Source organism: Candidozyma haemuli (genome assembly GCF_002926055.2).
Source record: "Candidozyma haemuli strain B11899 chromosome Unknown A_2014730914, whole genome shotgun sequence".
In the NCBI taxonomy this organism is placed as follows: domain Eukaryota; kingdom Fungi; phylum Ascomycota; class Pichiomycetes; order Serinales; family Metschnikowiaceae; genus Candidozyma; species Candidozyma haemuli.
The window spans coordinates 1,284,674-1,300,442 of record NW_020289906.1 but is presented as its reverse complement, the minus strand read 5'-3'; the positions used below and the strand labels follow the sequence as shown (position 1 = coordinate 1,300,442).

Genomic DNA, 15,769 nt, shown 5'->3' with positions numbered 1-15,769 from the left:
TTGATTCATACTATGGTGCAAAGGTGTTGGCGTCATACCTACCGAACCTTATACTACTTTTACTCGCCAACTTATGAACTTGAGAGGGTAACAACCTAATCAAAATGTCCCGACTGCAATACTGATCTGAAAGCCCGTCTAAAAATACCATTGAAAGTTCTAGAAAATCAGAACATCTCTCGGAAAGTATTTATCTAAATTAAACCGCCGGCCCTTTTCCGATGGTTTCCCTCTTCGACATCCTCCTGAAGAAACCAACATGGGCCCATATATCAACTGGAATTTCGGGTCTTGATTCAGTGATTCGGGTTGCTGGATCGCACGCAATCTTGGATTTTCAATCTACTCCGATTCATAATGCAATGTTTGCTGTGATATGCAATATGATGGTGTCACAGCTTGAAGAGGACGTGAACAAGACAGTGATAGTGATCGAAACTTTTAACCAGTTCCCATGGCAATTATTCAGTCAGCATCCACGGTACGAAGAAGCATGGATGAGCAGGATTAAACGATTCTATCTTCCGACTTTTGCTCAGGTTCTTTCATTCTTCATGTTGAATCCGTTAAAATCTTTAGCAAATTCTGCTTTTGTCATAATTGTGAACTTTCACGAAGTAGTTGAGTATTATCGCTACCAAATTGTGGTGTCTTTTGAAGAAGCTTTGCTCAAGCATCAAATTGAACGTAATTCTGTCGTTATCGACAATTTTCGCAAAGACGAGAATGGAGGCAATCATGAGCAAAGTGTGCCAACTTTGGACGGACAATCGTCATTAGCAAATGAAAGTCCCTTCTCAAAATTTCAAACTCATGTCGATGCATTATTTCAACACCTCAATAGTTATCTGGTGTCGTATAATCTGCTAGTCCTAATAGTTGGTTGTATGGATGTGAAGTACAAAAACAGGCCCAAACCCTCCATAAACCATTATTCGGATGCTTTGCTGTCGGAGAGCGAAATTTTTCCGTCTCAGCAACAAAAGAAAATTCTTCATTTTGATCCGATAAAGTACGACAAGATAGGCCAAGCCATCCAAGCTGGCCTCAACGAAAGCAGGATAACACAGAGGGTTATTTTTTACAACGATTGGTACCACAAAAGTCAACACTTTTCGATGGCAGAAAACTCAGCAAGTCATCAAACTTTAAGAAAAGTTGCAGCTGCAAAGGCCGATAAAGATACTGGAACAGGGAATATAATAGATCCGATATACTTCGACTTTAACCATAAATTGTATGGCAAAGAGTCTATAGAAAATGATTGGCTAATTGATTTACTGGATGCGCCCGACGAAGATCTAAGTTCGTTTTTAGAAGAGTCGATTCTGTCGACTCAGGAACAATTAAAGCCACCATACGAGAGAGCACGAAAACGACTGAAGCTAGCCGAACAAGTGCCGTCTTCACCAGTGAGATGGGAGTCGCACGCGGAAAATAGCCTTGGAGCTGGAAACTTGCCCATACAAGATACGCAAGCACTGGTAATAGAAGGTTCTGATGTCGAACTGACAGGTACCATTTTTGAGGGTTCTTGATCGTGGGTTTCCTATCGCTCAATCAAAGCCCCTGTTATCATGCTTTTGAATGATGACTTTCTGGTTTAAGAGGTCATGTCGAGTACTCTCTGACATCAAATAAAATTGTGCAATGTCAGTACGCAAGTAGCAAAGATTTGGAGGAATGGCGAATGGTGCGCTAGTTAGTTCGTTGAATGAAATATCTAGGTACTCAAGTGTTGTTGGCAAGTCTTCAAGATGCTCGACCATGTTTCTTCTGATGTTAAGCTTCTTCAAATTCGCCGGAAGACATGAACCATCCACTTCAGTTAAAAGGTTAAACGAAAGATCAAGCAGGAAAAGCTTTGGCGGAAGTCGGTCCTGTTTGATAGTTTGAAGACTATTTTGCGACAAATTGAGATGGACTAGTGATGCCGGTAGACAGATCTCTCGTAAATCTCTCAACCCGAGATTACATAGGTCTAAGGACGAAAGCTGATCAAAATGCGACAATTTCCGCAAGGTAATATTGGAGCTGGCTAACAAGGAGAATGATGGAGTAGCACTCTGAAATCTGAGGGATTCAAGCGATTTGTGAAATGCTGGAGAGTGGACCAACCTTTGAAGGACCAAACCCGTTAGTTGGTCTATCCCTTCCCCTAGGAGGAATCCTTGAGTGTCCGGTACACTTAAGTACAAAAGTTTCGTAGCCCTTTGAACAGGAATAGGCATAGTCTTAAGTAAATACTGCAAGTCTCGGAAAGTTTTATATCTTGCACTGGAGTTGGATAGATCAAATCTGAAGACCAAGGATATGTTTCTTTTAACCGGTATTCTTCCGTCCCATTTCTTTTCGAGCTCAAATGCAAGGTTTCTAAAGTCACTCAACGATATATGCCAAAAGTATTCTAGTAAACGAATTGGTAAGATCTGGACTGCTCTAGGTAGCAACTTTAGCAGCAGTTGCCACTCGTTGGTGACAAGTAGCTTGGAATGCTTCACTGTGTCTGCAGCACGATATAGGATATCATGAGGTCTGGGTCCAACAGCGGTAAGAACTCTGTCTATCTCTTCCAGTGGTATATATTCAAATATTAGACTGATGATATTAAGGGGGAGATCTCTAATCTCCATTGTGTGTATAAGCCATTAAAATAGATGTGTTGCAACGAGCCCCCCCACAAAATGTCAGGCAGACGGTGCAGTCCTGAGAAATCGAAGTTATCCTTCAGGTGAAGCTACTTGACGATCTAGCAGGAAAGGAGAGAGAGAAAAGTACATACGAATTAAAAAACAAACAAAAAAAAAAAAAAAAAAAATTATACACTTTTCCTGAATTAAGCTGTTGCTTGTACATTTGATGATTTGCAAACTCAAATAAATCTCCAAACCCTGTCCGAGTTGATCACTTCAAGGCATTCAAACTTGATAGATAAACTGTTATTCGAAGACTACGGGCTGAATAGCCGTATTTTGGTCACTTGGTGAAAGAATGGGATGTGCTCACTGGCGGGACAGCTTCTCATACCTACTAGAGTCACCGCCAAAACATGTAAGATACTGCATATATATCGTGATGAGCATCGAGGTGAGCGACTTGAAAAGAAGGTAAGGTAGTGGATAACGAGAATTAACCATGGCTACTCTTATTCCGCCACCTTCGAAGCGTCAAAGGAAGCAGTTACAAGAGGTACAAGAAACCAAAATTGTCCCGGACGATATCCCCAATGTTCTCATAAAATTTCAAGCAGCAGATACTGGAAAGACCGTTGGCGGATCGGTTAGAGTCCCTGGAGGAATAACTGAATCCCAGTTAGAAGAGCTCTTAAATAACTTAAACGGCCTGATTGATGAACCTGTTCCATATTCATTTTCTTTACTTGCTGAGAAGAATGAGCTCATAGACATAAAAGATAATCTTTACCACTCTGTGTTGAAGCCAGGTCTTAAGACAACGGAAGACTTTATGACGGTTATTTTCACACCCAAAGCAGTATTCAAAGTAAGACCGATTACAAGGTCAAACGCCGCCATAGCAGGCCACGAGTCAACAGTTCTCTGCTGCCTGTTTGCACCCAATAATTCAGGCCGTATGTGTTCAGGTGCTGGTGACTCCACGGCAAGAATTTGGGATTGCAATACACTCACCCCTTTCCGAACATTAAGAGGCCACACGAGCTGGATTCTCTGCGTGAGTTATTCTCCATGTGGATCGATGATTGCGACGGGTTCTATGGATAATACGATCAGATTATGGGATTCAGAGACAGGTGAACCTCTTGGTAACCCACTTTTGGGTCATCTGAAGTGGATTTCAAGCATTGCGTGGGAGCCCTTACACTTGGTTAAGGAGGGTGAAAAGCCAAGACTCAGTTCAGGATCAAAGGATGGTTCCTTAAAGATTTGGGATACGACGAGAAGACTATGCCTCTTTACATTAAGTGGACATACAAATTCAGTCTCCTGCGTCAAATGGTCCGGTTCCAACATTTTGTATAGTGGATCCCACGACAAGTCAATCAAAGCATGGGACATTTCCGCTGACGGTAAATGCTTACAGACGCTCAAAAGCCACGCACATTGGGTAAATCACTTATCTTTATCTACAGATTACGTGATTCGTAAAGGTTGCTTCGATCATGCCTCACTTAAGCATACTTCTAAAAAGATGACCGAGGCGGAGATGCGGAAGAAGGCGAAAGATGCTTACGAAGCTGTTGCTCATATTGGCGGCCTGATTAATGAGCGCCTTGTAACAGCGAGTGACGATTTCACGATGTATTTCTGGGAACCTCTCAAGTCAAGCAAACCAGTTTGCAGAATGACTGGACACCAGAAACTCGTAAACCATGTTTCGTTTTCACCTGATGGCAGACTTGTGGTTTCTGCATCGTTCGACAATTCAATCAAACTTTGGGATGGGCTAACTGGCAAGTTCTTGGGAACATTTAGAGGTCATGTCGCATCGGTTTATCAAACTGCCTGGTCGGCCGATAATAGGCTTTTAGTTAGTTGTTCGAAAGACACAACTTTGAAAGTGTGGGATGTAAAGACACGGAAATTATTAACAGACCTTCCTGGACATTCAGATGAGGTTTACTGCGTCGACTGGAGCATGGATGGAAGGAAGGTGTCCTCAGGGGGCAAAGACAAGATGGTGAGAATATGGTCCAGCTAAATGATGAAATCTTTGGTTAATGCATCACTCAGAAGGAAGAAATTAAGCAAACAAAGAATAAATCAAAAAGATAAGTTAAAAACCAAAAATAAGGAAACTCTACGTAATTCACTTAAATTCAGAGGCCTTGACTCAGTAGTGGTTACCTCTCGAAGATCTGCATGCGCCCCGGCGGTGACTATCGGCTCGATTTCGGGAATAGTTTATACCAAGCAATTGACCAATGACGGTTGGTGCACTACCAAAGCTGTACTATATCGTCTTGCGCACCGGACAGGTAATGCACTTCCCATCTCGAGTTCCATACCTTACCTACTGTTCCATCTTTGATACTTTGCAATGGCAATTGTTAAGAGAGGTGGTCGTACCAAGGCGAAGCAACAAGAGGCTCCCGCCAGAACTGGTATCAAAAAAGCCGAGTTTGATTTGCATAAAAAGAAGGAAGTTGGCGTCTCCGATCTAACTCTCTTATCCAAAATTTCGGATGAATCTATCAACGACAACTTGCACAAGCGATTTATGAATGGTACGATTTATACCTACATCGGTCATGTTTTGATATCTGTCAACCCTTTCCAGGATCTCGGCATATATACCCAAGAAATGTTGAACATGTACAAAGGCAAGAACAGATTGGAGGTGCCACCACACGTCTATGCCATCGCTGAGTCAATGTACTACAATTTGAAATCATACGGTGATAGTCAATGTGTCATCATTTCAGGAGAGTCTGGTGCAGGCAAGACGGAAGCTGCTAAGCAGATCATGCAATACATAGCAAATGTCTCCGTTGATGACCAGCTCGGGGGGGCCAGCTCCTCATCCGGGATTGGCAAAATAAAGGACATGGTATTGGCTACCAACCCTTTGTTAGAGTCTTTTGGATGCGCGAAGACCTTGCGAAACAACAATTCTTCAAGGCATGGTAAATACCTTGAGATATATTTCAATCCCGAGAACTATCAACCCATTGCTGCCCATATCACGAACTACTTGTTGGAGAAACAAAGAGTCGTCCAGCAGATCACGAATGAGAGGAATTTTCATATTTTCTATCAGTTTACGAAGCATTGCCCACCGCAATACCAACAGCTGTTCGGCATCCAGGGTCCCGGGACCTATATTTACACCTCTGCTGCTCAATGTACTACCGCTGATGGTATCGATGATAATAAGGATTTTTCTGAGACTATCAATGCCATGAATGTTATTGGATTGCAACAGAGCGAACAAGACAGCATCTTCCGAATGTTGGCTGCCATTTTGTGGATTGGAAACATTTCTTTCGTTGAGAACGAAGAAGGAAATGCCGCAGTCAGAGACGAAGGGGTCACAACTTTTGTTGCATACCTTTTGGAGGTTGACCCTGAGCTTTTGAAGAAATCTATCGTCGAGCGAATCATTGAAACTTCACACGGAATGAGAAGGGGGTCTACATATCATGTGCCATTGAACATCGTTCAAGCCATAGCCGTGAGAGATGCTTTAGCCAAGGGTATCTACAATAATTTGTTCGAATGGATTGTCGAGAGAGTCAATCGTTCTCTTAAGGATCCATCTCACAATTACGAGAAAAAGTCTGTTGGTATTTTGGATATTTATGGTTTCGAAATCTTTGATCAAAACTCTTTTGAGCAAATTTGCATCAACTACGTCAACGAAAAATTGCAGCAGATCTTTATTCAGTTGACTTTGAAGGCGGAACAAGAAGAGTATGTGCAAGAGCAGATCCAATGGACCCCCATTGATTATTTTAACAACAAAGTTGTCTGCGATTTAATAGAAGCCACAAGACCACAACCTGGCTTGTTCGCCGCTTTGAACGATTCCATCAAAACTGCGCATGCAGACTCTGATGCCGCAGACCAGGTATTTGCCCAACGGTTAAGTATGGTGGGTGCCAGCAACAAGCATTTTGAAGATAGACGGGGCAAGTTTATCATCAAACACTATGCCGGTGATGTTACTTATGAGGTATCTGGCATGACTGACAAGAATAAGGATAACATGTTGCGCGATTTATTGGAGGTCTTATCAACCTCGAATAATACTTTTGTGAACAAGGAATTATTCCCATCTCATCTTCTAGCTGCTGTTACGGACAGTAAGAAGAGACCAGAGACTGCGTCGGACAAGATCAAGAAAAGTGCGAATATTTTAGTCGATACTTTATCTCAATGTCAACCATCTTATATTAGAACCATCAAACCCAACCAAACAAAAAGGCCGAAGGACTATGAAAATCAGCAGGTGTTACATCAAATAAAGTATTTGGGGTTAAAGGAAAACGTGAGAATCAGAAGGGCTGGTTTCGCGTATAGGACAACGTTTGACAAATTTGTACAAAGGTTCTACCTTTTGTCCTCAAAGACTGGCTACGCAGGTGATTACATTTGGAGTGGTGACGACATAACTGCCGTGAAAGAAATCCTCAAGTCGTGTCATATTCCACCTACAGAGTACCAAATGGGCACGACAAAGGTGTTCATTAAGACCCCTGAAACATTATTCGCTTTAGAAGATATGAGAGATAAATACTGGCACAACATGGCTGCAAGGATTCAAAGAGCATGGAGACGGTATATGAAAAGAAAAGAAGATGCCGCCAAGGTTATTCAAACTGCATGGAGAACAAAGAAGCATGGCAACAAGTTCGAACAACTCCGTGACACTGGGAGTGAAATCTTGGGCGGAAGAAAAGAGCGCAGAAGGATGTCTTTGTTGGGTTCCCGAGCCTATATGGGGGATTATTTAGGCTGCAACCAATCGAGCGGATATGGCCGGTTTATTGTCACACTGGCAGGGATCAACGAGTATGTTGTTTTCTCAGCCAAAGGAGAAATACTTTTGTCTAAGTTCGGCAGATCCTCAAAGCGTTTTCCAAGAATATTCATTCTCACGAAGAACAATTTATACGTTGTTGCTGAAGTTGTCGTCGAAAAGCGCCTAGCGTTGCAAAAGGAGTTCACTTTGCCTTTGTCAGGAGTCAACTATTTGGGTTTGTCTTCTTTTCTGGATAACTGGTTGGCGGTTTCGTTACATACGGCTACTGCCAGTACGCCTGATATTTTCATCAACTTGGATTTCAAGACAGAGTTGGTAACTCACATGAAGCAATTGAACAGAGGCATAACTGTTAAGATCGGTCCTACCATTGAGTACCAAAAGAAACCTGGCAAGTTTCATGTGGTGAAAATTATCGTTGGAGCTTCATCAGCACAAGCAGACAATTACAAGTCTGGCAGTGTAACAGTTGGTCAAGGCTTAGCACCTACAAGCCGTAATCCGAAGAGACCAAGGCCTCGAGCAACTGCTGTTGATTACAGCAAGTACTACAACAGAGGAGCACAGATGAAGCTGGCTCCTGCTAGCCGTAATGGCTCGCATGCTTTTCTGGCGCTGGCTGCTGCGCATGCATACCATCAAGCTCAGCCAAGGACAGTCCCTGAGCTGTACCCCCGTGACAGAAGCACCATTCCACAGCCAAATGTCAAGCAACAGAAGAAGCCTCCACCAGCTCCTCCCGGGATCGCCCAAGCTACTTATCACCAGTCCAATCCTCTGACTCCATCATCCTCTCAGCAAGCGCAAGTGAAGCCTGCTCCACCGCGGCCTGCTAAGAAAACGACTGCTCCACCACGGCCACCTGTCAAAAACACTGCCACGCCTACGTCTAAGCCTACGCCACTGGCACCACCACAACCGCCATCAGCACCCTCGTCGCTGAGGGCTCTTAAGCCAAAGTTTCCTACTTACAAGGTTATGTATGACTATGATGGCTCTGTTGCTGGATCTGTCGCTTTGGTAAAAGACAGCATCGTATACGTCGCAAATGTGAATGGGAAATGGGGCCTTGTCAAAGACCTAGATGAGACCTACGAAGGATGGTCTCCTATGGACTACATGAAAGAGGTTGAACCGCCTCAGGAATTGTTCTCGGGTAATGGTGATGCTAACATTTCCTCGCTGAGAACGCCAGTTGCACCCCAGGAAGTGCAATCCGAAGGATCAAGACCCACCATACTTCCAACGTCATCTGGTAATGGGCTCGGTAATGGTCTTGCAGATGCCATATTGGCCAAAAAAAGTGGTGACGTTACGTTAGCGGGATCTCTCGCGGATGCCTTAAAAAAACGTAAAGGAGCTACCGGAAATGATAGCGATGAAGAAGAAGACGATGATGATGATGAGTGGTGAGGCTGGATTGCACGCAATTCCTATATTAATACTAGAGATTTTTGAATAATTGTTAGCAATAAATTGTAGAGTGTACTTCGCATAGTGCGGGTAAATAATCAAGTTCATGCAGTGGGAAAAGGAGCGCCAAAGCTGCTTAGTCGAGCAAGTTCTAAAAGCATTGCATTTGTATCTTCGGCAACTGTTCTTCCACTCTAATGACTAAATGGCCGATAATAAGACAAGAAACGCACTGGCAGTTAGTGGACCACGCACATCCAACCATGCAGCGGTCAAGGATGCTATTGTGGGAATGAAGTATCTGATGTCAAAACCACTGCCTGTCGTATATCCTTTCGATGACAAGCTTCTTAGAAAGACATACCCCGACTATTCACCCTGGGAAGAAGAAAATGATATGAACAAGAAACTTGACAACCTGAACTACTTGAACAAGGGCTATTTTGAGAGCTCGAAGGTATCCAATGAATACTATTCGGCTCGTACATTGGTTCAGGAAACAGTGTTCTCCTCGTCACACAATTGTAATCAAATTCTCCGTGAATTATCCCAGCACCTAACGAAGTCCTACAAAACACGCGATGATGCAATCAACAAGATCAAATCGAATTCATATAATTTCAGGATACCACTGCGTGTAACTTTAACGGCTCTGAAAAAGGATGCCTGGTTAAGAGACTTAGCGGATGCAGAATATCCTCTAAGTAAGGTTTCTTTGAGAATACCGCACGGGCTACGTAACAAAGTGCTTATTGACGCTATGTGTAGCCGTAATGTCCCCTTGCCAAGAGCTATTTGGTTTACTAAGTGTTCCTTGTTCAGTGAATTAATGCTGATAAGAAAAAAAGGTCAAGCGAAAAGCTCTGGGTTACAATCTGGAGGGGCATCATCCAATGCCGTACACGAAGCGCTGGAGAGACGTTGGTTGCAAGAATGGACGCAACAAGTTGCAGATTATATTCTTAAATTTTCCAAAGAGATGAGGAGTGTGACATCTTCGGAGCTAAAAAAGCGATACTATGATAGGATGAACTATCTCATATCTTACGTTCTGATGCTATACATTGAAGAACTTGTCGAGAAATCTTTTTTTCTCTCCTTAATTCTAAGGCTATTGAGAGAGGATCATATTGTGGGAAGTCTTAGTATTATACAACTCACAGAACTCGCAAGGGCAGAAATGGAAGAGGAGTCTGGAGTTCTTCATAGAATTTTGGGAGGGCGCTCAATTGATTTTGGTCAGCTTTCTATGGCACTAACGATCATCCGAGTTTTTTGGAATGATCTCATTGCGGAAAGCTTCCTTTGCAAGCATTTGTGTGAGTCATTGCTTTTGAACCATTTCATAGTGAGTAAATTGCCAATTGAAGGGAAGCATCCAGAAATCAAACTCGCGAAGTCTGGACACATAAAAGATGACTGTTTATCAATTCTATCTGGAATGATAGAAGAAATATTTCATAAGAGTTCGAGCAGCTTCATCATACCTTCGTCATGGATCGTCCTTGGAGATACTCTCCAGAATATTATTAAAGCGTCGGCGTCGTTTAACAACCAAAGCCAAAGACAAGCTCTAGAGAAAGTTCTAGCTTTATTGAATTTTAGGAATGAGAGTTTAATGGTTAACTGCCAGGATTCATCTTCCACCGGGCTCTCGGATGATCTGAAGTCTCAAAAGCTCAGTTTTCAACATACAGCAATCCACAGATCATATGATGATATTCTCAGGCTCATAGAGCAGTTAGACCGCCACAAGTTTAGACAAGCTTTCAATATGTCAATTTGGCGATCGCCTGTGACGAGCATTTCACCCTTACGCGTGAAACTAAAGACTGTGATTTTTTGGTGCGTCTCGTCTTACAGAGAAATGGGACCTTCTTGCGAATTTCTTCTTATCGCTTGCAATGCTATTAAGTCCAGGCTTTTACATATAAGAGGTAAGACCTGGGCACATTTAAGGAATGAATTTGAAAATGAAATTCTCGAGTGCATTTTCTGTTTGGCGGACGTTCCTGCTACCGAGATATCTATGAAGAATCTTTATGTCCTTTTCAATGAGCTCTACCAACTCAAGGTGATTACAATCTCTGCGTACTTGAGGAAGTTAATTGCCAGCGGGATTTTTTTTCTCTCTCCTGGGTCGCAAAATGACAAGATTGTGGATGACTTGGGTTCTCAGTGCCACTTTCACCTTCTGTTGCTCCAGAACCTCCCCGTTCTCAATAATCGCCAATGTGACCATATTTTAAAGAAATGGAAAGGGACAGAGGCTCATTTCATCAATACTTTCAACAACGCGATAGAGTTTCTTCGAGAAGGGTTCTTAGATAAGATCATGAGCAACGAAATAGGTCATGTCGATGTCTCTGTATTTGATCACATCAAAGATCTCAGTGTTGGTCTTCAATTCTTGGTGATGAACTGGTTTACATCTGAATTAAAATCGTCGATATCAAAATCATCCAAGTTGGTTCATATAACACCTGATGTTATTGCAGCAGTGTATGATCTTTTTCTTCTTGCAAGCAATCTCACCGCGTTTTTCAAGGTATTTGTTAGATTTATATTGAAGAACGAGAACAAGGTCATGATATTCTACATGGATTCTCTCTACTTCATCGGAAGACTTGTCCTCAAGCATTCAGAGCTACTCAACTTCATTGCAGGAAGCTTTACGGACTCGACGCCCGTATCACACGACATCTTCAAACTCATAGTCCAAGACTACAAGGATTTGATGTCAAGAGAGTGTGACATGTTTCATTTTAGGCCAATATGGGAGCACATATACCGTCAAGTTCGCCGCCCATTGAATGATCATCTCTCCCCATACAATGAAGCAATGAATGGCAAAGATATCTATCATAATATGGATAGTTCCTTTGTGGAATCCAATACAAAGAGTCTGAAAGATTTTCTCGATGATTCTCTCGATATAGAGCTATTGCTAGAAGAGCTCGAGTTTTTAAAATCGAGAGAGCAAAAGATGCTTACCAAGGAAGAAGTCACAGAAATAGTTGATGAACTTCAAGAAGAGTTTCCTACCATGAAGAACGTCCTCAACTATTCAGCTACGTCGTCTCAAGCTAGATTTTTGCTAGGCATGGTTGATGCCCATATGGAAGAAAAAAACGAGATACAGCTTTTCAAGTTACTTTCCAATCTACAGCGAGGTGCAATTAATTCAACGCCAAGTCCTTTGGGTCTAGCGTTTGCTGAAATATTTAGGGAGCAATCTTCTTCTTCGGAAGGCCTAAGCCTCTTGGAACCTATCTTGCGCTTTACATTGGGATTCGATTTGTTATCTTGTAATTCCATCATAGAGCTCGTCGAAAAGGGAGAACTTAAGCAGATTGATCGGAAGGCTCTTACTCATCATATATTTTTTGGGGGTGTCTCGAGAAAGCCATCTTCGGGTTATTTGTCGATATTGTTTGAAAGTGTTCGTGAAAAGTACAAGATGGACAACTACGGTTTATTTGTTGAAACGCTTGTGAAATCTATTATACCTTATCAGGTGGGGATTGACGAAAATGAAGTTCTCAAAGCCATCATAGATGATCCGACCAAGGCCGGTCACTATATTGCGGAAAATTTATCAGGATCCGAAATCTTGGATTTAACTAGTCGCTTGTTGGGCATTGTTACACCTATTTACAAACCAAGCGATATCGATCGCTTGGCTCCTATTATTAATGAATTCAACTTACCAGTCGTCCAAATGATACTCTCGATCATTGTGACAGACGCGTCTGATGTGGATGGAATCCTTGACACTTTGATAAAAAGTCTGAAATTCTTTCTAGATTCTTCTAACTCATATTTTGGCGAGCTTTTCAACTTGTGTGATTCGAAAGTGAAGCTATCGGTGTTCAACCGTATGGAGCTGTTGTTTTTAGAATTGGCTTCATCTCTTGACCTTTCAAATCTACAAGATGCTAACAAATGCCACATTGCCATTTTTCAAGATTTTTTCCGAAAGATCAATGACTCGTTTATTGATAAGATTGAAACTTCTACTTCCCAGTTTAATAACTTTTTGACTTTCTTGGTTGGCTTCATTCCAGTTATTCGTGATGTCGAAGGTCCTGGAGTTGTGATAGTCCTGGAAATAATTCTGACTTTCTTGAGAATACTTATTGTCAGGAATACGTCTTTGATTGATACCATGGTACAAACAGACTTGCAACATTTTGAGTTCATATCACAACTTGTGAAGTTGCTCAATTCGAAATTTATGGCTGAGAATGACGAAAGGTTGAGTATATTACTTTATGATTTGCTTCAGCTTTTGAAGAACTCGTTGACTCAAAGGCTTACATTTAAAGCAGAGGACGACGAAAGCGCGGCAATTACGTCGCCTACTCCGCAAAACAAAATGTCAGATGAAGTGACAACTGCAGTTACGAACTTATCCAACCAAGCGGCCGATAATGAGAGATCTTACAGACCACATAAAGAGAGTATTGCAACCCTTCAATCGTTGCTTGATCTTCCCGAACCCAGTCCTCATATCAATCGCTTCCGGGGACAAGAAGCGACAACAGATTGTGTCATCTCTTTGGATACTAAGGAACTCAGGAGTGATGGAGATGTTAGAATCCTCAACCAGGAGTCTTTAGTTTTATCCTCCAACCATGAGTCGGCTGCATTCGAGAGTCCTTTCGGAGAAATCCAACGTGACAGCATCACTGCACCATTTTCAATTCCAAGTATCCAGCTAGTAGAAGAAACGGGTTCTGGTGTCAATGATGGCTGTATAAATCTTGCTTTGTTTAGAGCTTACACCACGAGAGAAAACGATCCTTGAAGACAATCGTGTATAGTTGAAACCAGACACGCACACGCTATCGCACACACACGCACAACTTTATTTTCTCATCTGGCCTACCTGAAGAACCCATTATCGTGTCATGCTTAAGAGAGGAAATGGCGAGGATAACCCGAAAGAACTCGAAAGCAATTCTGATAGAATGAGCAAAGAAGCGTCCAGAAGAGAAAGCTGGACCCATTCTCAAGTACCAGACCTATCTTTCCTTAGCAATAACTTCTCCACGGATTCTATTGATGCCAGCTCTTTACCAGAAACTAAGACCCACCTGGAAATATCTCATTCATCTCTACCGAGCTCGAGATCGCCTGCTAATCGAACTTTCCCATTGGGCGGTGAGCATCAATCCCATCAGCTTTCACCTGCCCAAACAAAAGAGAGTCCAACGCTGGGATAGCTTCAGATGGCAATTTTGCTCAGAATTCGAACCAGTACTTTTCTAACCAAGATAAAATGAATGGTAGATCTCCAGCTGTTCGGCCGAAGTCTGTCTTTCTCACTGGTAATCTCAATGCGACGATACAGACCGACGAGACACGACGTAATGGCCAGGCTAGTCTCAAGAGGCACTCGTTCCACTATTCATCAAAAAGTGGCTATCCTGCTCAGAGTAACCCACTTCTGGGTGAAGCAAAGACATCTCGTTCGCGATCAAATTCTCCAGTACGCTCCAGATCACCGAGGAGAGGGTCCAATCCCTGTTCGGGGAGTAGCACATGGTCGTGGGGTATCACCTACACGAGCTCCCTTCAACTTCAAATCTCAAGACATGCCAATGACGCATTCCAATAGCTCGAACTCATCTCTTGTCATAAAGCCTGCCCATCGTAAAGGCCACCGGTACAAGCATTCCTCGGTATCCATGAACCTTTTTCAGGAACCAGTTCCCATTGCAGATAGCTCATTGTATCAAGAGTTAATTCCCTCCTGTATCCTATCCCTAACTGGCTGGAGACTTGGGCGTCTGCTAATGCATCACAGCGAGTCAAGCTTACATTGGCATTAGCTCATTTTTAACGGCTGTGGTAGTTTTTATTGCCGGAACTATTTTGGGAGAGTCTGCTTTCTCGACCTTGCCCACCTAGTATTTTATGACTCCCTTGGTTCCTTTGTGATAGCCTTCGTCAACATTCTTTCTAATTTTGATGCTTGGAAGAAACCATCTGTCGCATATCCGTTTGGCCTCGGTAGATTAGAAGTATTATTAGGCTTTGCATTGAGTACGTCGCTAGTGATGGTCGGTTGTGATCTCATATCCACTTTGTTGAAGGGTAGTAGTCACATTGGCCGTTTCTGGGACGGCCGATAGCACTGACCACGGTGCACACCATATACACGGTCATTCTGACGGACTGAAGTCGCCATTTCTTTACGAAATAGTTGTCGCTCTTGTGGTTATAATGACATGGATAACTTCCACGCTCTTTTATGATAGCAACACGATTTCAGACATGTTGTCGACCAAGGACGAAAAGCGCAGGAAGAATCAGGATGGTTTAGGAGGCTACCTCAACAACTTACAGGAAAGAGAATCGCTGACGAATGAAAGGATATTCAAAATTGTGACTACTTTCCTTAAAAACCCATGCGGCTCATTACGCTTGTCTACTCGACCTTTCTCTTTGTGATTCCTTTACTCCCCATAACTTAAAGGAGCCTCTCAAGGTAGATGTGGATGAGGCATCTACGTTATTTGTGGCATCAACACTTTGTTATGCTGGATGGAAACTAGTGACAACTTTGGGAGGTATTCTTTTGATCTCCTTTCCTTACACAGAATATGACTACAGCGTTCTTAAGAGTTCAGTTACAGAACAGATCATGGGTCTTGATATATTCAAACCAGCTTACAGTCTAAACCATCTTTTTATTACAAAAGTGAATTATCAGCTATACATTGCAGGCGTGAAGATTACCATGAAGGGAGGGAGCTCCGACGATGAGTCGAGAATGCTATTTGAGGTTAGTCGTATATTTGACAATGCTATGAAAGCATTTGAGAAGGACAGCAAGGTCGAAATCACCATTGACATTGACAGAATTTAGTTTATAGTACATGATGTT

The 15,769-nt window shown here is 42.5% G+C and overlaps 5 protein-coding genes across 5 annotated transcripts; 4 read left to right on the top strand and 1 right to left on the bottom strand. All coding sequences in view use genetic code 12, as the record gives it.

The window, feature by feature from the left end:
- Nucleotides 1-362: 362 nt before the first annotated feature.
- CXQ85_000579 (uncharacterized protein) lies at nucleotides 363-1,501 on the top strand (the record flags this gene model as incomplete). Its single annotated transcript, XM_025484322.1, has 3 exons — nucleotides 363-789; nucleotides 1,159-1,423; nucleotides 1,471-1,501. The coding sequence occupies 3 exons, from the start codon at nucleotides 363-365 to the stop codon at nucleotides 1,499-1,501; spliced, it is 723 nt and encodes a 240-aa protein (XP_025342537.1).
- Nucleotides 1,502-1,556: 55 nt separating this feature from the next.
- Nucleotides 1,557-2,633, bottom strand: CXQ85_000578 (uncharacterized protein; the record flags this gene model as incomplete). Its single annotated transcript, XM_025484321.1, has 1 exon — nucleotides 1,557-2,633. The coding sequence occupies one exon, from the start codon at nucleotides 2,631-2,633 to the stop codon at nucleotides 1,557-1,559; it is 1,077 nt and encodes a 358-aa protein (XP_025342536.1).
- A 502-nt stretch (nucleotides 2,634-3,135) lies between these two features.
- On the top strand, nucleotides 3,136-8,874 carry MYO5 (myosin 5; the record flags this gene model as incomplete). The annotated part of the gene is made up of 2 exons (XM_025484320.1): nucleotides 3,136-4,506; nucleotides 5,032-8,874. 2 exons carry the CDS (start codon nucleotides 3,136-3,138, stop codon nucleotides 8,872-8,874), a joined length of 5,214 nt encoding a protein of 1,737 aa, XP_025342535.1.
- A 304-nt stretch (nucleotides 8,875-9,178) lies between these two features.
- Nucleotides 9,179-13,684, top strand: SRB8 (Srb8p; the record flags this gene model as incomplete). The annotated part of the gene is made up of 2 exons (XM_025484319.1): nucleotides 9,179-9,509; nucleotides 10,038-13,684. The coding sequence occupies 2 exons, from the start codon at nucleotides 9,179-9,181 to the stop codon at nucleotides 13,682-13,684; spliced, it is 3,978 nt and encodes a 1,325-aa protein (XP_025342534.1).
- Nucleotides 13,685-13,787: 103 nt separating this feature from the next.
- Nucleotides 13,788-15,751, top strand: CXQ85_000575 (Zn(2+) transporter; the record flags this gene model as incomplete). Its single annotated transcript, XM_025484318.1, has 4 exons — nucleotides 13,788-14,040; nucleotides 14,085-14,315; nucleotides 15,086-15,267; nucleotides 15,359-15,751. The coding sequence occupies 4 exons, from the start codon at nucleotides 13,788-13,790 to the stop codon at nucleotides 15,749-15,751; spliced, it is 1,059 nt and encodes a 352-aa protein (XP_025342533.1).
- Nucleotides 15,752-15,769: the final 18 nt, after the last annotated feature.